This window comes from Dendropsophus ebraccatus, chromosome 12 (assembly GCF_027789765.1).
Source record: "Dendropsophus ebraccatus isolate aDenEbr1 chromosome 12, aDenEbr1.pat, whole genome shotgun sequence".
Taxonomy (NCBI): Eukaryota; Metazoa; Chordata; class Amphibia; order Anura; family Hylidae; genus Dendropsophus; species Dendropsophus ebraccatus.
This window is the reverse complement of record NC_091465.1, coordinates 89,988,504-90,006,131: the sequence shown is the minus strand read 5'-3', so window position 1 is coordinate 90,006,131 and position 17,628 is coordinate 89,988,504. Positions and strand designations below refer to the sequence as shown.

Genomic DNA, 17,628 nt, shown 5'->3' with positions numbered 1-17,628 from the left:
TCCTGACAGGAGGTGAGCGGCCTCAGGGACACCATCACGGCAGGCACAGCTTATCTGCTCTTAGCAGGTGCGACTCTTCTCACCGAGGGGAAAAGCCGGGTCATGTGCCGATCAACATGTCCAGAGGACGGGGCTGCAGCTGTCTGGACTGACCATGTAAGTGAATGGGGACGTTTGTGTTACAAGAAGCTGAACAGGTGGTTTGTTACTACTGTGTCCACATGGGTGACCGTGTATCAGGAGCATTTACCGATGTGAACGATGAAAAACACATTAAAATGTTTCACTTTTTTTATTTATTTTTCATGAAAAAATAGAAAACCTATGTCTATAAGTAGTGTACAGTGATGATGTATATGGTGGAGCGTCCCTCAGCCTGTGAGGGAAACAGGTGTTACATGGCCTTATCCCCCCTGTGAGGGTAACACGTGTTACCCCCATCACCCTCACAGGGGGGATAAGGGGCCATGTAACAGGTATTACGTGTTACATGGCATTATGCCCCCTGAGAGGGTGATGGAGGTAACACGTGTTACATGGCATTATGCCCCCTGTGAGGGTAACACGTGTTACATGGCATTAGCCCCCTGAGAGGGTAACACGTGTTACATGGCATTAGCCCCCTGTGAGGGTAACACGTGTTACATGGCATTAGCCCCCTGTGAGGGTAACACGTGTTACATGGCATTAGCCCCCTGTGAGGGTAACACGTGTTACATGGCATTAGCCCCCTGTGAGGGTAACACGTGTTACATGGCATTAGCCCCCTGTGAGGGTGATGGGGGTAACACGTGTTACATGGCATTATGCCCCCTGTGAGGGTGATGGGGGTAACACGTGTTACATGGCATTATGCCCCCTGTGAGGGTGATGGGGGTAAGACGTGTTACATGGCATTATGCCCCCTGTGAGGGTAACACGTGTTACATGGCATTATGCCCCCTGTGAGGGTAACACGTGTTACATGGCATTAGCCCCCTGTGAGGGTAACACGTGTTACATGGCATTAGCCCCCTGTGAGGGTGATGGGGGTAACACGTGTTACATGGCATTATGCCCCCTGTGAGGGTGATGGGGGTAACACGTGTTACATGGCATTAGCCCCCTGTGAGGGTAACACGTGTTACATGGCATTAGCCCCCTGTGAGGGTAACACGTGTTACATGGCATTAGCCCCCGATGGGGGTAACACGTGTTACATGGCATTATGCCCCCTGTGAGGGTAACACGTGTTACATGGCATTAGCCCCCGATGGGGGTAACACGTGTTACATGGCATTAGCCCCCTGTGAGGGTGATCAGTTTATCCCTTACACAATCCCAATTGCCTCCTTGTTATGATGGAACATAAAGCGCTCTGACGTTACCGGACATTTCCACCTTCTTCTCGCAGACACAGAACTAACCAGCAGGAGGCGCCACTAATAAACTTATCAGTCTGTTCTGAAGAAAAATCTCTTTCGGAGGAAATTGAACACTCCTGGGATCTGCTTGTAGGTTCCTTTAGCTGAGACTCTGTCGGCAACCTGGGGAAGAAAGATACACCATGAGGAACAGCAACCAATGACATCACCGAGCCAGAGACCTTAACCCCGCCTCTCAGCCTGTGACATCACCAAGCCTGTGCCATTAACCCCGCCCCTCAGTCTGTGACATCACTGCTTCCCCTTACTATGGCCTCTCCAGTGACCACACACCTCCTATATCTTACCTAGTGTGACAGCTGCCTATCTTAGCTTAGGCAGTCACAGTAGTTAGAAGGGGAGAACACACAATTTTACTGCAGGCTGTAAAGCATACTACTCACATCCTCCGCCCATAAAGTGTGTTACATATAGAGGTTGCCCTATCATAGCTATGAATGACCTCTGAAGACCTCAGTGATGGGGGGAATGGGGACCCTCGATGTAAGTCCTGGCTGCCGTACTCTTCACAGACTACACTGGGCAGGTGTCTGCGCTTGTGACCCTTTTCATTACTCCGGTGAAAATATTTTTCTTTCAAATCACCAGAAAGTTTCAGAAAGTTACATAAATTTGTAATTCACTTCTATTAAAAAATCTCCTGTCTTCCAGTACTTATCAGCTGCTGTATGTCCTGCAGGAAGTGGTGTATTCTCTCGAGTCTGACACAGTGCTCTCTGCTGCCACCTCTGTCCATGTCAGGAACTGTCCAGAGCAGCAGTAAATCCCCATAGAAAACCTCTCCTGCTCTGGACAGTTCCTGACATGGACAGAGGTGGCAGCAGAGAGCACTGTGTCAGACTCGAGAGAATACACCACTTCCTGCAGGACATACAGCAGCTGATAAGTACTGGAAGACTGGAGATTTTTTTTAATAGAAGTGAATTACAATATATAATTTTCTGACACCAGTTGATTTGAAAGAAAGAAATTTTCACCGGAGTGCCCCTTTAACCCCTTGACGACCCTGGATGTAACTGCACATCATGGGTCTCTAACGAGCTATAAAGATCGCTCTGGAGAGGAGCGCGCTTCACAGCAGGTGGGGGTCGGCTGTAATCAGCAGCTGGGCCATCACTGCTAATGACAGCCTGCACCAATCATGCTGCAGCTTGTCATTAAAGGGGTACTCCGGGCGGGGGGTATTTTGGAGGATCACCGGGGAGGGGGTGGAAATTGACGGGGGAGGTAATTGACCTCCAGCTTCAATTTCCACCCCTCCCCGGTGATCCTCCAAAATACCCCCGGCCCATAGTACCCCTTTAAGCCCTTAAACGCCACGTTTAAAGTGTCACTGTGATTTTTTTTTTTGATTTTTTTTGGCAGAAGTCAATAGTGCAGGCGATTTTAGGAAACGTTGTAATTGGGTTTATTAGGCAAATCTGCCATTATCTGCATTCAAAAAGCCTTTCCCCAGGTCCCCCTCCCTCCTCTCTCTCATCATCAGGAAATCTCGACTCTTTTACATCAGTCGGGCCCTGTGTAACCTATGGAGAGAGGGGAGGGGGGAGGAGGGAGATTAGTCGCCAGCAGAGAACAAAGGATTACACAGCGGAACCTGTGTGAACGCCAGTATTCAGAAGTCAGAGAGGTCAGTGCTGACTTCAGAGGAGATAGCCCGGTGATGTAGCTGTAAATTGTCCTGTTTTGGTGCCTCATCTCCCTCCACCCCTCCCCCCTCCATAAGAGAACCATGAAGACAGGGGTGAGAGCTTAAAACTGCTTTTTCATGATAAAAATGCATTTTTCAGCTAATAAACCAAATTACAACGTTTCTTAAAATCTCCTGTAGTATTGATTTCTGAAAAAAATGTAAACGACAGTGACAGGAGCAGCTATTATTACCTGGGCCCTAGAGCTGCTACACCTCCCTGTGCCGTACGCGGAGCGTACATGGCCGAGTATGCAGGGGGCGGGCAGACAGCACAGTATGGTGTAACAGCGCTAGAGAATAATAGGCTCCGCCTCTATGCTCAGTAGGCAGTCAAAGGGTCAGATTCCCCTTAAAGGGACAGCGGCGCTCTGAATGACAGTATAAGAGGAAGCAGCAGTGTCTTCATGCTGGGTGATAGAGGAGGTGCATCGTAATAAGCAGATAATAGCCGTCCTATAGAGAACAGGGAGGACTCTCACCATCACCAGCATCGTCTGCAGATCCAACGTCCGGGCAAACTCATCCAACACGTCGTCCAAAGTCTTCACGTACCAGGAACCGCTCAATGTCTCCCTCCAAGACACAAAACCTATGGAGAAGACTCCACCGGTTATAATAGACTGGGGACTCTGCCGATACCCACCCGTTATAATACACTGGGAACTCTGCCGATACCCACCCTAATACACTGGGGACTCTGCCGATACCCACCCTAATACACTGGGGACTCTGCCGATACCCACCCTAATACACTGGGGACTCTGCCGATACCCACCCTAATACACTGGGGACTCTGCCGATACCCACCCTAATACACTGGGGACTCTGCCGATACCCACCCGTTATAATACACTGGGGACTCTGCCGATACCCACCCGTTATAATACACTGGGGACTCTGCCGATACCCACCCGTTATAATACACTGGGGACTCTGCCGATACCCACCCGTTATAATACACTGGGGACTCTGCCGATACCCACCCGTTATAATACACTGGGGACTCTGCCGATACCCACCCTAATACACTGGGGACTCTGCCGATACCCACCTGTTATAATACACTGGGGACTCTGCCGATACCCACCTGTTATAATACACTGGGGACTCTGCCGATACCCACCCGTTATAATAGACTCTGGACTCTGCTGATACCCACCCGTTATAATAAGACTCTGGACTCTGCTGATACCCACCCGTTATAATAAGACTCTGGACTCTGCCGATACCCACCCGTTATAATACACTGGGGACTCTGCCGATACCCACCCGTTATAATACACTGGGGACTCTGCCGATACCCACCCGTTATAATACACTGGGGACTCTGCCGATACCCACCCGTTATAATACACTGGGGACTCTGCCGATACCCACCCGTTATAATAGACTGGGGACTCTGCCGATACCCACCCGTTATAATACACTGGGGACTCTGCCGATACCCACCCGTTATAATACACTGGGGAGTCTGCGGATAATATACAGGGGAGCCGGCACCTACCCCATGGGGGCAGTATTACACCCTGTATGTCCGTACTCCCCATACACCTCTTAGGAGCAGCACTGGTTGTGTCAGCAGTTTCATGCTGCCCGTGTGCAGTCACCCTGTAGGGCAGCAGCATATCTGATCTCTCTCTATACACAGGGAGGGGGGGCTGTAGCAGTCGGGGCAGAATAGGAGCCTGCCCCTGCTTCATGCTGCCCGAGCCGGCCAGCATAAGACTGTGGTAGCTTTACCTGGAAAGGTGGAATATGACACCAGGATATCGCCAGGCGTGGGCAGTCTGGCCACAGCGTCCGTCTCATCGGTGTCCTCCACGTCCGGGCGTACGGCGGTGGCGTCACTTTGTAAGGAGTTATTGGGCTGATCGCCAGAGTCCCCCAAATCTACCACAAAACCTCGGTCCTGCTCCTCTACAAAGAAAGATCCGGAAAACCATCAGAGTCTGCAGCCCGGGGGGAGCGGGGCAGGGGGTCTCCATCCCCACTGTGAGGGGCGCTCACACTACATCCGCTCAGAGTGATATAACATAGGGATCATAGAGATACAAGAGGTCTATATGCTGAGATGTGTGATATAACATAGGGATCATAGAGATACAGGAGGTCTCTATGCTGAGATGTTTGATATAACATAGGGATCATAGAGATACAGGAGGTCTCTATGCTGAGATGTGTGATATAACATAGGGATCATAGCGATACAGGAGGCCTCAGCACCGAGATGTGTGATATAACATAGGGATCATACAGAGACTGTGGTGATATAACATAGGGATCATATAGATACAGGAGGCCTCTATGCTGAGATGTGTGATATAACATAGGGATCATAGCGATACAGGAGGCCTCAGCACCGAGATGTGTGATATAACATAGGGATCATAGAGATACAGGAGGTCTATATGCTGAAATGTGTGATATAACATAGGGATCATATAGATACAGGAGGCCCAGCACTGAGATGTGTGATATAACATAGGGATCATATAGACACAAGAGGCCGCAGCACTGAGATGTGTGATATAACATAGGGATCATATAGATACAGGAGGCCTCAGCACTGAGATGTGTGATATAACATAGGGATCATATAGATACAGGAGGCCTCTATGCTGAGATATCTGATATAACATAGGGATCATATAGATACAGGAGGTCTATATGCTGAGATGTGTGATATAACATAGGGATCATATAGATACAGGAGGCCTCTATGCTGAGATGTGTGATATAACATAGGGATCATAGAGATACAGGAGGTCTATATGCTGAGATATCTGATATAACATAGGGATCATATAGATACAGGAGGTCTATATGCTGAGATATCTGATATAACATAGGGATCATATAGATACAGCAGGCCTCTATGCTGAGATGTGTGATATAACATAGGTATAATACAGAGATTGTGGTGATATGAGGGATGGCGGCAGCCGCACCTCCGATACAGGCCTGGATGAAGAACAGCTTGGGTTTCCCTCGCAGACCGGGGCAGTTGGAGCCATTGAAGTAATTGACGATCCGCTCCACAGGGATCCAGGCCCCGTCCGTCCCGTACACCCCGCCTGGGAAGCGTGTGTGTCTGATCTACAGAACAAACATCTCATCAACGGACTGCAGATTTCCTGTGCTGACATGGCGGGTGTGCAGAGCTGGAGGCTCGGCAGCAGGGGGCGCTCACCTCACAGCCGTGGGAGAGGATGACCACCATGCAGCAGTCCCGCTCACTGTGATCCCTGGAGGCCAAATGCTGCAGCTCCTCGTGGATCTCCTGTCAGTACACAGAAGCACACACTGTAACAGAGCACCAGGGTCCGCTAATCCAGAAAGGTGCCGGATTACCAGCACACCTAGACAGACAGCAAAGCTTTTATAATGAGCAGATTAACAAATGTTCTGGATTATCAGACACAAGTAACAGGACACAGACCCGAAAGACCCTGCTCTGTATACTGTCCACAACATGGCTGAGCTCCGGATCATTCTGCTGGATTATCAGATCACAGTCAGGGAGTTTTACAGCAAGAATATAACTACAGTAACTCAACATCCTCATCATCCTCCTCCCCCTCCTTCTCATCCTCCTCCTGCTCCTCATTACTCTCATCCTCCCCCTCATCATCATCCTCCGCCTCCTCCTTCCCCCAATCATCCTCCTCCTGCTCCTCATTACTCTCATCCTCCCCCTCATCATCATCCTCCGCCTCCTCCTTCCCCCAATCATCATCCTCCTGCTCCTCATTACTCTCATCCTCCTCCTCCACATTACTCTCATCCTCCTCCTCCTCATTACTCTCATCATCCTCCTCCTCATCCTCCTCATTACTCTCATCCTCCTCCTCATTACTCTCATCATCCTCCTCCTCATCCTCCTCCACATTACTCTCATCCTCCTCCTCCTCATTACTCTCATCATCCTCCTCCTCCTCCTCCTCCTCATTACTCTCATCCTCCTCCTCATTACTCTCATCATCCTCCTCCTGCTTCTCATTACTCTCATCCTCCTCCTCATCCTCCTCCGCCTGCTCCTCATTACTCTCATCCTCCCCCTCATCATCATCCTCCGCCTCCTCCTTCCCCCAATCATCATCCTCCTGCTCCTCATTACTCTCATCCTCCTCCTCCACATTACTCTCATCCTCCTCCTCCTCATTACTCTCATCATCCTCCTCCTCATCCTCCTCCTCATTACTCTCATCCTCCTCCTCATTACTCTCATCATCCTCCTCCTCATCCTCCTCCACATTACTCTCATCCTCCTCCTCCTCATTACTCTCATCCTCATCCTCCTCCTCCTCCGCCTGCTCCTCATTACTCTCATCATCCTCCTCCTGCTTCTCATTACTCTCATCCTCCTCCTCATCCTCCTCCGCCTGCTCCTCATTACTCTCATCCTCATCCTCATCCTCCTCCGCCTGCTCCTCATTACTCTCATCCTCATCCTCCTCCGCCTGCTCCTCATTACTCTCATCATCCTCCTCCTACTCCTCATTACTCTCATCCTCCTCCTCCTGCTTCTCATTACTCTCATCCTCCCCCTCATCATCATCCTCCTCCTCATCCTCCTCCTGCTCCTCATTACTCTCATCCTCCTCCTCACACCAGAGCCTGGACTATGAGTTTTATAACTCTGTAAGATTCCGGATCATTCTATGACCTCCTTCTATCATCGTCCCATCCTCCGCCCCCTCCTCCTCATCATCATCATCATCATCATCACTCCCCCCCCCACTCCAACATCATTATTGTCCTCCTTATCATCATCATCTTCCGCCTTCCCCTCATCACCATCCTCACACCAGAGTCCAGACTATGAGTTTTATCATTCTGTAAAATTCCATCTTGTGACCTCCCAGTATCCTACTTCCATCCTCCTCCCCATCATCGTCTCTTCCCCAAACACTTCTACCCCCCAGGTCATCCTCCCCCTCATCCTTATACCCCCCTCCCCCCAGGTCATCCTCCCCCTCATCATTATACCCCCCTCCCCCCAGGTCATCCTCCCCCTCATCATTATACCCCCCTCCCCCCAGGTCATCCTCCCCCTCATCATTATACCCCCCTCCCCCCAGGTCATCCTCCCCCTCATCATTATACCCCCCTCCCCCCAGGTCATCCTCCCCCTCATCATTATACCCCCCTCCCCCCAGGTCATCCTCCCCCTCATCATTATACCCCCCTCCCCCCAGGTCATCCTCCCCCTCATCCTTATACCCCCCTCCCCCCAGGTCATCCTCCCCCTCATCATTATACCCCCCTCCCCCCAGGTCATCCTCCCCCTCATCATTATACCCCCCTCCCCCCAGGTCATCCTCCCCCTCATCATTATACCCCCCTCCCCCCAGGTCATCCTCCCCCTCATCATTATACCCCCCTCCCCCCAGGTCATCCTCCCCCTCATCATTATACCCCCCTCCCCCCAGGTCATCCTCCCCCTCATCATTATACCCCCCTCCCCCCAGGTCATCCTCCCCCTCATCATTATACCCCCCTCCCCCCAGGTCATCCTCCCCCTCATCATTATACCCCCCTCCCCCCAGGTCATCCTCCCCCTCATCATTATACCCCCCTCCCCCCAGGTCATCCTCCCCCTCATCATTATACCCCCCTCCCCCCAGGTCATCCTCCCCCTCATCATTATACCCCCCTCCCCCCAGGTCATCCTCCCCCTCATCATTATACCCCCCTCCCCCCAGGTCATCCTCCCCCTCATCATTATACCCCCCTCCCCCCCCCAGGTCATCCTCCCCCCCCCCCCCCAGGTCATCCTCCCTCTCCCCCCCCAGGTCATCCTCCCTCTCCCCCCACCAGGTCATCCTCCCCCTCATCCTTATCCCCCCCCCCCCCAGGTCATCCTCCCCCTCATCATTATACCCCCCCCCAGGTCATCCTCCCCCTCATCCTTATAACCCCCTCCCCAGGTCATCCTCCTCATCATTATACCCCCCCCCCCCAGGTCATCCTCCCCCTCATCATTATACCCCCCCCCAGGTCATCCTCCCCCTCATCATTATACCCCCCTCCCCCCCAGGTCATCCTCCCCCTCCCCCCCCAGGTCATCCTCCCCCTCATCATTATACCCCCCTTCCCCCCCCCAGGTCATCCTCCCCCTCCCCCCCCAGGTCATCCTCCCCCTCATCCTTATACCCCCCCCCCCCCCCCCAGGTCATCCTCCCTCTCATCATTATACCCCCCCAGGTCATCCTCCCCTCATCCTTATACCCCCCTCCCCAGGTCATCCTCCTCCTCACCATTACCCCCCCCCCCAGGCCATCCTCCCCCTCATCCTTATACCCCCCTCCCCAGGTCATCCTCCCCCTCATCCTTATACCCCCCTCCCCAGGTCATCCTCCCCCTCATCCTTATACCCCCCTCCCCAGGTCATCCTCCCCCTCATCATTATACCCCCCTCCCCAGGTCATCCTCCCCCTCATCATTATACCCCCCTCCCCCCAGGTCATCCTCCCCCTCATCCTTATACCCCCCTCCCCAGGTCATCCTCCCCCTCATCATTATACCCCCCCTCCCCAGGTCATCCTCCCCCTCATCATTATACCCCCATCCTCGCCCCGGAGTCCGGACTAGGACGTCTATAATCCTTAGATTAGGGATTCGGAATCATCATTTTGTGACCCCCCTGTTGTCTCGACCACCGCTCCGCCCACTCACCGCAGCCCTCAGGTTGTTCTTCACGGTCACCTCCAGGTGATACGATCGCATCCGTCTCTCCAGCTTCTCGCGGTCGATGTCGGAGCCAGTTCTGTAGGAGAGGCTGGACGACTCGGAGAACTCCATGTTGTTGATGATCAGGCAATGGCCGCAGGGGTCAAAGTTCATGGGGTAATCCTAGAAGCAAGAGGGCAGACACAGGGGTAGTAACACACAAAGCAATGGTCAATTACCCCCACCGTCCAATCAGGGGCCACACTGAGGGTGTACGCACCGTCTCCAAATCCAGCGCTTTAGACGTCTGATCCACAGGACCTGGAGGAAGAAGAAGGTGACGGCCATGAATAGAAGCCCTGACTGCAGTGTGGCCGTCACTGGCGGCAGAGGAGGGGCGGACACTCACATTTGGTCTCGGGTATCGGGGCGATGGGTGTTGGGGGGAGCGGCCCTGGTTTGGGCTTCCCGCCGGTTTTCTGCAGGAGGTCAGCGAGGTCGTGCTGATCGGTTTCCCGCAGACAAGTCAGAAAGAGGTGGAAGGCGGCGCTGCCCCGAGTCTCCAGGTCAATCAGTAACTGGCGGGCCTGATCCCTCCGCGTCCCGGCCATCTGTGAAGAGAGAGGAGGTCGGGGGTCATGACCCTCCCCTATATACTCACAGTCCCCCCGCTCGTCTATGGCCATCCCTCTCACATACAGGGGTCCAATGGGCCCTTGTCTCCTACAGACCCGACGCCCCTCACACCCGTCTCCTACAGACCCGACGCCCCTCACACCCGTCTCCTACAGACCCGAGACCCCTCACACCCGTCTCCTACAGACCCGAGACCCCTCACACCCGTCTCCTACAGACCCGAGTCCCCTCACACCCGTCTCCTACAGACCCGACACCCCTCACACCCGTCTCCTACAGACCCGACACCCCTCACACCCGTCTCCTACAGACCCGACACCCCTCACACCCGTCTCCTACAGACCCGTCACCCCTCACACCCGTCTCCTACAGACCCGTCACCCCTCACACCCGTCTCCTACAGACCCGACACCCCTCACACCCGTCTCCTACAGACCCGACACCCCTCGCACCCGTCTCCTACAGACCCGAGGCCCCTCGCACCCGTCCCCTACAGACCCGAGGCCCCGCGCACCCGTCCCCTACAGACCCGAGACCCCTCACACCCGTCTCCTACAGACCCAAGACCCCTCACACCCGTCTCCTACAGACCCAAGACCCCTCACACCCGTCTCCTACAGACCCGAGACCCCTCACACCCGTCTCCTACAGACCCGAGTCCCCTCCCACCCGTCTCCTACAGACCCGAGTCCCCTCACACCCGTCTCCTACAGACCCGAGACCCCTCACACCCGTCTCCTACAGACCCGACACCCCTCACACCCGTCTCCTACAGACCCGAGACCCCTCACACCCGTCTCCTACAGACCCGAGACCCCTCACACCCGTCTCCTATAGACCCGACGCCCCTCACACCCGTCTCCTACAGACCCGAGGCCCCTCACACCCGTCTCCTACAGACCCGAGACCCCTCACACCCGTCTCCTACAGACCCGACGCCCCTCGCACCCGTCTCCTACAGACCCGACGCCCCTCACACCCGTCTCCTACAGACCCGAGACCCCTCACACCCGTCTCCTACAGACCCGAGGCCCCTCACACCCGTCTCCTACAGACCCGAGGCCCCTCACACCCGTCTCCTACAGACCCGAGGCCCCTCACACCCGTCTCCTACAGACCCGAGGCCAGTCACACCCGTCTCCTACAGACCCGAGGCCAGTCACACCCGTCTCCTACAGACCCGAGGCCCCTCACACCCGTCTCCTACAGACCCGAGGCCCCTCGCACCCGTCTCCTACAGACCTGACACCCCTCACACCCGTCTCCTACAGACCCGACACCCCTCACACCCGTCTCCTACAGACCCGACTCCCCTCACACCCGTCTCCTACAGACCAGACTCCCCTCACACCCGTCTCCTACAGACCCGACGCCCCTCACACCCGTCTCCTACAGACCCGACGCCCCTCACACCCGTCTCCTACAGACCCGACACCCCTCACACCCGTCTCCTACAGACCCAAGACCCCTCACACCCATCCATCTCCCTCAGGTGCTGCAGAACTACAACTCCCAGCATGCCCTGACAGGCTGGACGTGACGTCACAATTCCTCATATAAATGCTCTAAGCCCCGCCCTTCCTACTTGTAGGTGGAGTTTACTAGACACCGCCCCTTTGTGTCTGAATATAATGACTCCCCCAGTGCCCCTGCAGTCTGTCCGGCGGAGACCCCGTACGGCCCCTGCAGTCTGTCCGGCGGAGACCCCGTACGGCCCCTGCCTTCCCGCTCACCCGGATCTCCTCGATCATGTCGCCGCTGAACACGTCCTTCTCCAGCAGCCGGTCCCACAGATCCCCCAGCTGCAGGGAGGTGACGAGCCGCACCCGGTTCCGCTGCAGGATCTGCCGGTGTCTCTGCTCCATCCCGCCCGTACACTGTCAGCGGGTCCACTTCCGTAAATATCACGTCATCACGGTGTGCACGCTACGTCACGCACGTACACCCTTCGCCCGGGCGCCATGTTGCTACACCAAAACCTGAAGACCATAACGGGCTGCCCTGACGTGAGGGGAATCCGAGGTGTAACGGCGCGTAGTAGGGACTACGACTCCCAATACTGACGGATCTGTAATCCTGCAGGGTCTCATCGATAAACCCATGGTGGTCATGTGGTGGCCCGGTCCTGTCAGCTCCTCCATTATGGTCATCTGGTGGCCTGGTCCTGTCAGCTCCTCCATGGTGGTCATGTGATGGCCCGGTCCTGTCACCTCCTCCATGGTGGTCATGTGACGGCCCGGTCCTGTCAGGTCCTCCATGATGGTCATGTGATGGCCCGGTCCTGTCAGCTCCTCCATGGTGGTCATGTGATGGCCCGGTCCTGTCAGGTCCTCCATGATGGTCATGTGATGGCCCGGTCCTGTCAGCTCCTCCATGGTGGTCATGTGATGGCCCGGTCCTGTCAGCTCCTCCATGGTGGTCATGTGATGGCCCTCTCCTCTAAGCTCCTCCATGGTGGTCATGTGATGGCCCTGTCCTCTAAGCTCCTCCATGGTGGTCATGTGATGGCCCTGTCCTCTAAGCTCCTCCATGGTGGTCATGTGGTGGCCTGGTCCTGTCAGCTCTTCCATGGTGGTCATGTGGTGGCCCTGTCCTCTAAGCTCCTCCATGGTTGTCATGTGGTGGCCCGGTCCTGTCAGCTTCTCCATGGTGGTCATGTGGTGGCCTGGTCCTGTCAGAAATTCCATGGTTGTCATGTGGTGGCCTGGTCCTGTCAGGATCTCATGGTGGTCATGTGATGGTCCGGTCCTGTCAGCTTCTCCATGGTGGTCATGTGGTGGCCAGATACTGTCAGCTCCTCCATTATGGTCATGTGGTGGCCAGATCCTGTCAGTTCCTCCATGGTGGTCATGTGAGCTCCTCCTTATGGTGGCCTGATCCGGTCAGGTCCTCCATGGTGGCCATGTGGTGGTCCGGTCCTGTGCGCTTCTCTATGGTGGTCATGTGGTGGTCCAGTCCTGTCAGTTCCTCTATGGGGTGGACCGATCCTGTGGTCTCCTCCTTGGTGGTCATGTGATGGCCCCATCCTGTTGGCTCCTTCATGGCGGTCATGTGGTGGCCCCATCCTGTGAGCTCCTCTAGTGTGGTCAGCAGATGGCCCGGTCCTGTCGGCTCCTCCTTGGTGGTCATGTGGTGGCCCCATCCTGTTGGCTCCTTCATGGTAGTCATAAGGTGGCCCCATCCTGTGAGCTCCTCTATTGTGGTCACCAGATGGCCAAGTCTTGTAAGCTCCTCCATGGTGGTCATACCTGTGCTGACCGCCTCCTCTTCAACAGAAGCTGGTGTAGAGGACGGACAAGCGGACTTCTGTTCTTAAAGCTGCTGGGCATCTAAAAAGTAACCTTGATTTTAAATTTTCTATAGTTTGGTGTATACAGCTCCCATATAGATCTGTGTTGCCATGGTTACAGACACCAAACCTCCTGTAGCCACTCTTATTTTGTTGCCTGACTACACAGGACTGGTCTGCATGTAACCATGGAGACACATAGATCTGCACAGGAGCCGTAGGCACAGAATGTGCTGACAACAAAATCCCACAGAAATCATCAATGGAAATCCCATGTGTTACCCAATGGCGGCCGGGCTGATCCAACTTTGCTGTAATTTCCTTATACCAAGTGCCAGTGAGGTTGACTATTGTGTGTGTTTGTGGCCCTTACGTGCCTGTATGACCTCCCTACAAGGCCCGGGCATGCTCCTGATGAGGTGTATGACCTCCCTACAAGGCTAGGGCATGCTCCTGATGAGGTGGCTGTATGACCTCCCTACAAGGCCCGGGCATGCTCCTGATGAGGTGTATGACCTCCCTACAAGGCCCGGGCATGCTCCTGATGAGGTGTATGACCTCCCTACAAGGCCCGGGCATGCTCCTGATGAGGTGTATGACCTCCCTACAAGGCCCGGGCATGCTCCTGATGAGGTGGCCGTATGACCTCCCTACAAGGCCCGGGCATGCTCCTGATGAGGTGTCTGTATGACCTCCCTACAAGGCCCGGGCATGCTCCTGATGAGGTGTATGACCTCCCTACAAGGCCCGGGCAGGCTCCTGATTAGGTGTATGACCTCCCTACAAGGCCCGTGCATGCTCCTGATGAGGTGTCTGTATGACCTCCCTACATAGCCCGGGCATGCTCCTGATGAGGTGTATGACCTCCCTACAAGGCCCGGGCAGGCTCCTGATTAGGTGTATGACCTCCCTACAAGGCCCGGGCAGGCTCCTGATTAGGTGTATGACCTCCCTACAAGGCCCGGGCATGCTCCTGATGAGGTGTCTGTATGACCTCCCTACATAGCCCGGGCATGCTCCTGATGAGGTATATGACATCCCTACAAGGCCCGGGCATGTCTCCTGGTAGCCTCCAGTCTCTGGACACTACACTGACAAACAGCAAAACTTCTTGCCACAGCTCATACTGATGTGCCATCCTGGATGAGCTGCACTACCTGAGCCACTTGTGTGGGTTGTAGAGTCCGTCTCATGTTACCACTATGGGTGAGAGCAGTGGCACAATGCAAAGGTGACCAAAACATCAGCCAGAAAGCCTAGGTAGTGAGAAGTGGTGACGGTGATCGGCAGTCAGTGCTGCTTCCAGGACATATATATTGTGGTGTTTAAGTGTTCCCTTTATTTTTTTAACCCCTTAATGACATCGGGCGCAAGTATACGCCCCCGCAGGGTGGGCTTTAACGCAAACGGGCGTATACTTACGCCCGATGTTTCCCCGATCGGGGAAGGTGGCCTCTATAATGTATAGCAGGCCATCTCAGCTCGTCGGCACGGGGGGGGGTGATTAATCCTTCCCGTGCCGACGATCGCTGCTATATGCTGATCAATACAGATCAGCATATAGCAGCTGAAAACAGCTTTCCGGGTCATCGGTGACCCGGAAAGCAATGGCGATTGGTGCTGTCCGAGATAGCACCAATCACCATTAGTGTCCTGGGGAAAGATGGCGCCAATGCCACCCCCACGATCGCCGTGATAGGCCGGCCCATCACGGCGATCATAATGTAAAAAATCAGTGTCGCCGGGTTCTGCAGGGGTGCAGAACAGGTGTGTGTGGTGCAGGTGCACCATTCTCACCTGATCTGGGCGTCCGGAGCGACGATCTGCGGTCCATGCCGTCCTCGCGTCTTCGTCGGGTCACTCCCGTGTTCGGTCATCCAGCGTCGGAAATCTTCGGAAACGCTCGGGTCCTCGGGTTCGGCGGGCCTCGGCAATCTCCGGCAGCGTCACTCTACTGCCCCCTAGCGGCTGATCAGTGAATATCATTCACTGATCAGTTGCTTTGGGTTAAAAAAAAAAAAAAAACGCCGCTGAGCGCTGATCAGCATCGCACATAAGTGCGCCGCTGATCAGCAACTCCTCCTTTTTGGCGTAGGGGCGTTTTTTCCCCCCTATATCCTACCACCACTGTCTGCTGATAAGTGCCGCACATAAGTGCGGCATTTATTAGCAGCTCCTTTCTTGGCGTAGGGATATTTTTTTCTTACTGTCAAAAAAACACGTAAAAAACTCTACATTACACTACACTACACTACATTGAATAAAGTTTGACACTACACCACTACATACCCCATATACCAATCCCTATATAAAAATGGCCCCCAGGGTGTTTTCGGTGTCGGACGCATACGTTATTATTGCCTCTGACACCGAAACAGCCAGTGAGGATGAATGGGGGGGATCCTTCTTTCCTCCATTCACCCTCATCATCCTCATCATCCAGACACGCTGCCCCCCAGACACGTCTTTTCCGCCAGTACCGTCCCAATAAGAGATGATGGTATGGCGTGAAATTCTACACACTCTGTGAGAGTACCTTAGGGTAAACTTACAGATTTAGGGTACGTGCACACTGCGGAATGGCGAAGGATAACCCTTTGTGCATTCCGCAGCTGGCACCCGCCGGCGGACTGATGCAGGCGCACGTCTCCTCTCGTGTCACACTCCATTCTATGCACGGGCGGATTACGTTGTCTGTCCAAAGAATGAACACGTTCATTCTTTGGACAGAGAGCGGAATCCGCCCGTGCATAGAATGGAGTGTGACACGAGAGGAGACGTGCGCCTGCATCAGTCCGCCGGCGGGTGCCAGCTGCGGAATGCACAAAGGGTTATCCTTCTCCATTCCGCAGTGTGCACGTACCCTTAGAGTGTATGAAGGAAGGGACACCCGAATCCAGCCCCCAAATGCCCCCAGATGCCCCCCCCCCCCATCCTCGGAGTTAGTGGGAAGATCATTCGGGAACTGATCTTCCCACTGCTGGATAAAGGTCACCACCTGTACGGGGATAACTTATATACCAGCACCCCCTCTTCCGGTCCCTCGCTGCCCGAGCTACTGTAGCTTGCGGCACGATCGGAACATATCAGAAGCCGTAATAGAGCCCTAATATTTAGCAGCCATGGAGCGGACCCAGCACTTCTGGATATGAAGGACCCCGGATCGCACCAGGACAACATTTTCCAGGTGACGTCCCCCACACAGGAGAACGGGAGACCCCAGAAGAAGTGCAGAGTGTGGGGTAACAGGGGGATCAGGAAGGACACCATTTTCCAGTGTGACACCTGTCCTGATCCCCCCGGCCTCTGCATACAGGATCGCTTCAAGGCGCACCACACGTCACTGGGGTTCCACATATTCTAAATTCTGTCCCTTATTCCTATTTCAGGGGTCACGTTGATCCAGGGATTATTCTGATCGCCATTATGGAGTCGGGAAGGAATTTTTCCCCTGTGATGAGGCGACTGTCGTCTGCCTCACAAGAGTTTTTTGCCTTCCTCTGGATCAACACAGGTTGAATTTGATGGACACCTGTCATTTTCAACCTTATAAACTAATAATTGGCCTAATACCCCCAAATAAATTAGAATGGTCCCTTTTCCCCAGCTAAATAGACATGGCCGCCATTCCCATTAGAGGATGCCATGATGCAATTACAAAGCCTCTGTGCGGCCAGGACAGTAGAAACCCCCCACAAGTGACCCCATTCTGGAAACTACACCCCATAAGGAATCTAACAAGGGGGGCAGCAGGGATATGGCCCCCTGGTGACGGCCACATTTGGGGCATGAAAATGAAAAAAAATTGTATTTTTCATCTTCACAGCACATGTTCTACATATGTGCCCGTCACCAGTGGGGTCCATATGCTCACTGCACCCCTTGTTAGATTCCTTATGGGGTGTAGTTTCCAG

General features: G+C 54.2%; 1 protein-coding gene across 1 annotated transcript; it reads right to left on the bottom strand.

Annotated features, from left to right (window-relative positions):
• Positions 1-882: 882 nt before the first annotated feature.
• Positions 883-12,369, bottom strand: CASP9 (caspase 9). The gene is made up of 9 exons (XM_069946970.1): positions 12,159-12,369; positions 10,199-10,400; positions 10,070-10,110; positions 9,796-9,972; positions 6,308-6,397; positions 6,066-6,213; positions 4,858-5,034; positions 3,597-3,706; positions 883-1,526 (listed from the first exon to the last, which is right to left on the bottom strand). The coding sequence occupies exons 1-9, from the start codon at positions 12,288-12,290 to the stop codon at positions 1,434-1,436; spliced, it is 1,170 nt and encodes a 389-aa protein (XP_069803071.1). The 5' UTR covers positions 12,291-12,369; the 3' UTR covers positions 883-1,433.
• Positions 12,370-17,628: the final 5,259 nt, after the last annotated feature.

Bases quoted from the DNA above. Each gene is read 5' to 3' on its own strand.
- CASP9 (XM_069946970.1), bottom strand. From the start codon at position 12,290: ATGGAGCAGAGACACCGGCAGATCCTGCAGCGGAACCGGGTGCGGCTC. The intron at 10,111-10,198 runs GTGAGTGTCCGC...TTCTTCCTCCAG, and splicing joins CCCGATACCCGAGACCAAAT to GTCCTGTGGATCAGACGTCT. The intron at 9,973-10,069 runs GTGCGTACACCC...TCTTGCTTCTAG, and splicing joins AAGCGCTGGATTTGGAGACG to GATTACCCCATGAACTTTGA.